The sequence below is a fragment of the Ictalurus furcatus genome, chromosome 3, assembly GCF_023375685.1.
Source record: "Ictalurus furcatus strain D&B chromosome 3, Billie_1.0, whole genome shotgun sequence".
NCBI lineage: Eukaryota > Metazoa > Chordata > Actinopteri > Siluriformes > Ictaluridae > Ictalurus > Ictalurus furcatus.
Genome location: NC_071257.1, coordinates 17,322,910 through 17,327,777, shown reverse-complemented (window position 1 = coordinate 17,327,777; position 4,868 = coordinate 17,322,910). Strand labels below are relative to the sequence as shown.

Genomic DNA, 4,868 nt, shown 5'->3' with positions numbered 1-4,868 from the left:
GAAAACACACACGCCGCTCAGCAGCCCCTGCCGGCCAGGAGGATGATAACGTGGACTGCCTGTAATCATTGACTACATGGAGCAATGCATATCTTTTCTTAACAGAGGCCAAAAAAGGCCTGTTTTTAGCATTGAATTTTTGTCACTCTCCACAGTAGTTAATGGCAAATGGCTCATATGACCCATGCTGAAAAAAACAAACAAACAAACAATAGAAACCCTCACAGAACTTGTAATGGTTTTAATGGTTATAATGGAATTTTTGGTTTTAATGGAAACTGTAAGTCTCTACTGGTAATTTGTTGCCTTCTATTGGTGGCATGTTATGTTTAGTGGATACAATTATGGACCAATAATGGTATTGGTAATGGTTTTAATGGTTAGCTGATGGTTTGTAATGGTATTTGTAGTGGAAACCATTTTTTCCAGCTGGGAAAGTAGACACTCTGGGCTTTAAGAATTTGTAAGTATTTTTAAAGTATTTTTTACATAGCCTATTAGGTTTAAATTGTATAATTTTTGTTGCAGTAGTTGTATACTATCTGTTTTACTATCAAAAAAGCTTTAGTTGCACTGTCTGTTTTATCTCTGTACCACTGTTATTGTGGAAAGGTGTGAATTGTTTGCCCAGCAGAGGGCTCACACACCTCCCCTTTGCCATGGCACTGCTCACCAGCAGCTAAACCCAGAGTCACAGTACTCTACACACAGAAACCCAACAGTGTCCTGACTCATCTTATAACAGACTTGTGGTGATAAAATAATTAATTTGTTTATACTGATTGAAAATGTTCAATAAGTCGATTTCCAATCTGCTGGTGGAAAGGAAAGACAGTGTACTTCTAGAAAGGGTTAAACATGTATGAATATACAAGCAGGAGTGATACTCTGGCACTCGTGCATCAAAATAGATACAATGAAATATCATTCATGTACTTTCACACATTTACAAGCATTACTGACTATGACATCATGTCAGGCTGCTAATATTGCTCTATATCACTTGCACTATATTACCCTGATATAACATATCTCATGAATCTTATTCGTCTATAAAACAAAACTGTCCACAGGTGGTGGGAATGATAAATTACACTCCATTTCACAGTTTATCATGTTATTTTAATGATGCTTTCTTATTGAAAACATGACATACAAGTTACATCAATTGAGCCTGAGCCAGCAGTTTTATTAACTAGCCTAAATGTTTGGATCCCTTCTGACATGGTCTAGTTAATTTACTTGAATGACTTATTAAGGTGTCTAAAGATTAAAAAACTGAACACATATTATTTAAGGAATATAAGGCTATTTAAGAAATGTAAGGCTAGGTTTGTTGTGTGCAGTCATAAAAAGAGTTAAGATTATTAATAACTGTGTTATGAATGGTATTACAACACTGCTGAATTCTCAAATCTGATTGATTAGAAGGTATAAAAGTTAGTTCCGTCCGCGCAGCGAGGCGCATCGGGCAACAAGCATTCGCCAGCGGGCTCAGTCGGCAGCGTCGATTTCCACATCTTCCCACTTGACGTCGAGCGTTCGTAGATCTTCCATGAATGTTCGTCGCCATGTATTATGCGGCCGCCCTACTCTTCTCTTCCCCCGTGGCGGCGTCCAGCGCAGCGCGATCTTTGCGTGGCGGTGGTCAGACATCCGTAGAATGTGTCCTGCAAAGCGCATTCTTCGCTCTACGACCATTTCTGCCAGGCTGCGGGAGTTTGTTCTTCTTAGAATTTCTTCATTTGAAATACGATCACGGTATGATACACTGAGTATTCTTCTGAGGCATCATTGCTGAAACACATTCAGCTTGTGGATGACTGCCCTCGAGCTCGTCCAAGTTTCAGATGCATAGATGGCGGTTGGGATGATGATGCTATTAAACAGGCGAAGTTTGTTGTTGGTGTGGATAGTTCGCCTAGCCCAAATCGGCTGTAGCTGTTGGAAGACTGCAAATGCTCTGCCGATTCTGCGATTGACATCCGCGTTAGTCCCACCATCCGCAGCCACAATGCTGCCAAGGTAGGTAAACTGTTTGACTTCTTCGATCAGCTGATTGCTCACCGTGATCCGCACCGGCGTCATCCGGCCGACCGCCATGACGTTGGTCTTGTCAGTGCTGATCCATAACCCAACTTTGGCTGCTTCGTGCTCCAGGCTAGTGGTCATCTCCTGTAAAACTTTCCCATTCTGCGCCAATAGCACAATATCGTCGGCGAATTCCAGGTCGGTCAGGCGTCCCTGGCCTGTCCACGGAATTCCAGACGCTGGCTGTGTTAGTGCTCGTCGCATGACGAAGTCCATCATCATGAGGAAAAAGAATGGTGAAAGAATGCAGCCCTGTCTAACTCCGGTCTCGATGGTGAAAAAGGCAGTATGACCTGTGTCCGTCCGGATGCAACAGCTAGAATCCTGATATAAGTTCTGGAAAATGGCGATAAACCGCTGTGGAATGCCATATAGCCGTGCGATGTTCCAAAGCGATTTCCGGTGGACACTGTCAAACGCCTTCTTAAAATCTATAAAGTTGACCAAGAGCGGTTTCTGATATTCGGAGCTTTGTTCAATGATGTTTCGAAGAGCAAAGATTTGTTCAGTGCACGACTGACCACCTCTAAACCCAGCCTGTTCGTGCCGTAGAGCCTGATCGACTGCTCGCAGTATCCGTTTGAGGAGGACGAGACAAAAAACCTTGCCTGGGACAGACAGAAGGGTGATGCCTCTCCAATTGTTACAGTCTGCGAGATTACCTTTCTTAGGTAATTTGACGATGACACCCTGTCTCCAGTCATTTGGGACACGTTCCATGTGCCAGCAGTCATTGAGCAGCGTAGTGAGCACCCGTACAACTTCATCACCAGCCGCTTTCAGCATTTCTGCCGAGATTTGGTCAAGACCAGGTGCTTTGTTGTTTTTCAGATGACAAATCGCTGCAGTGACCTCAGCATCCATGATGTCGCTCATGTCCACTTCCAGCTCATAGGGAGGAGGAAAGACTGTAAAGTCGTGCGTGGCTACGGGAGCCGGCTGGTTTAGGGTGTTTTTGAAATGTTCCACCCAACGCGCGTCCTGCTCTTATTTGCTAACTAGCATCCTGCCGGTTGTATCCCTTATCGGCCCAGTGGAACCGCTTCGGGCCCGAGTGAGGTCTCTAACCACACGAAACAGAGTCCTGCTGTCACCCTGGTCCGCAGCCACTTGTGCTTCAGTGCCCTTCCGGTCCAGCCAGTCCTTCTTGTCTGCTCGGCAACTCCTCTTGACCCTGTGGTCGAGTTCTCGGTACGCCTGCAATGCTTCATTTCGCTCCTCTTCGGTCTTTGCTTGATCGCGCTGACGTTTCTTGACCCGTCTTTCATCGAGCAACGACCATGTCCGGTCCTGAATCCACCGTTCTCGCTGCGTTCCACGCCGTCGACCAATCGTTCTCTCTGCCGTCTCAATGGCAGCATCCTTGATCTGTGCCCATTGTTCTTCGATGCTGGCCGAGTTGTCAAGAATCTGGAATCGGTTAGCGAGTTCAATGTGGAAGTGCTCGGCGTTCACGCGGTCCTTTAAGGCAAATGACCGAACGGTGTTGTGTCCGGCCACTCTTTTCAATTTTAGTCGGATTGAGGTCACAAGCAAGTGGTGATCAGATCCGACGTCGGCGCCGCGAAAAACCCGTACGTCACGTAAAGCCGAGCGCCACCGTCGATGGATGCATACATAGTCGATTTCATTGTGAGTGGCCCCATCTGGTGACCGCCACGTCTTTTTGTGAATCCGTTTGTGAATGAAATATGTATTCCCGATGCAAAGGTTGTTAAGATTGCATAGGGATAGGAGACGCTCTCCATTATCATTCGTTACTGCTGCCGATCCATGAGGTCCGATCACGTTTTCCCAGCCCTGACGGTCGCTGCTGAGTTGCGCATTCATGTCGCCAAGGACGATCTTTATGTCATGGTTGGGGACAACTGCGATTGTGTTTTGCAGCTGGTCGTAGAAGGCGTGCTTCTCTTCATCATCTGCCTCATTTGTCGGTGCATAGACCTGAATAACAGTAATTTTAGCATGGCGAGACTGAAATCGGGCGGTAAGGATGCGATCACTGATCGGTTTCCATCCAACGAGTGCCTGTGCCGTGGTTTTACTCAGGACCATCCCGACGCCGTGCACATGATGTTCTTTGGCTCCCGAATACAGGACGATCTTCCCGTCGCTTGTCATTTTTCCATTACCCGTCCACCTCATTTCGCTGACACCAAGAATGTCAAGCCGGTAATTGTCGAATTCGTGCAGAAGCTGCTCCAGTCTCCCACACTGGTACAACGTTCGCACGTTCCAGGTTCCAATTCGTGTGATCGTATTGGCATTGAGTATCCCGTTTTGCATCGGGCGCTGGACGACCTTTCGGCTTTGCTCCAGCACCGTCATCGAGGGAGAAACAGGGTCATCGCGCCGGTATTGTTTAGACCGCTGATTTTTGCTTGTTGTTTCCGTAGCAAGATAAATTTTACGGGATCAGGATGCTAGCCTGATGCCCAACCCTCCTCCTTTTTCACCCGGGCTTGGGACCGGTGTCGGCGGAGTTGAAGGTATAAATAAAAAAAAAAAACCCCATAGGTATAAAGGTATAAAAACCATATAATATATATATATATATATATATATATATATATATATATATATATATATATATATATATATATATATATATAATAAAAAACATATAATAATTTGGTTTGGCTTCTGTGGATGGAAGGTTCATATTATAAGATTTAAGGGCTTCAGTAACTAAAAACGATAGCTTGCATGGGTTGTATTACTTATAAATCATAAGAAATCATTGTAATCTTTCACTAGAATAGTCCTTGGCTGCTAAA

At 45.1% G+C, this 4,868-nt stretch overlaps 1 protein-coding gene across 1 annotated transcript; it reads right to left on the bottom strand.

Moving 5' to 3' along the window:
* Positions 1 to 1,093: 1,093 nt before the first annotated feature.
* On the bottom strand, positions 1,094 to 4,557 carry LOC128604973 (craniofacial development protein 2-like). The gene has a single exon (XM_053620096.1). The coding sequence runs from the start codon at positions 4,417 to 4,419 to the stop codon at positions 3,079 to 3,081; it is 1,341 nt and encodes a 446-aa protein (XP_053476071.1). The 5' UTR covers positions 4,420 to 4,557; the 3' UTR covers positions 1,094 to 3,078.
* Between the last annotated feature and the right edge of the window lie 311 nt (positions 4,558 to 4,868).

What these genes read in the sequence shown, in the direction of transcription:
- LOC128604973 (XM_053620096.1), bottom strand. Translation starts at nt 4,419, where the DNA reads ATGACGGTGCTGGAGCAAAGCCGAAAGGTCGTCCAGCGCCCGATGCAA.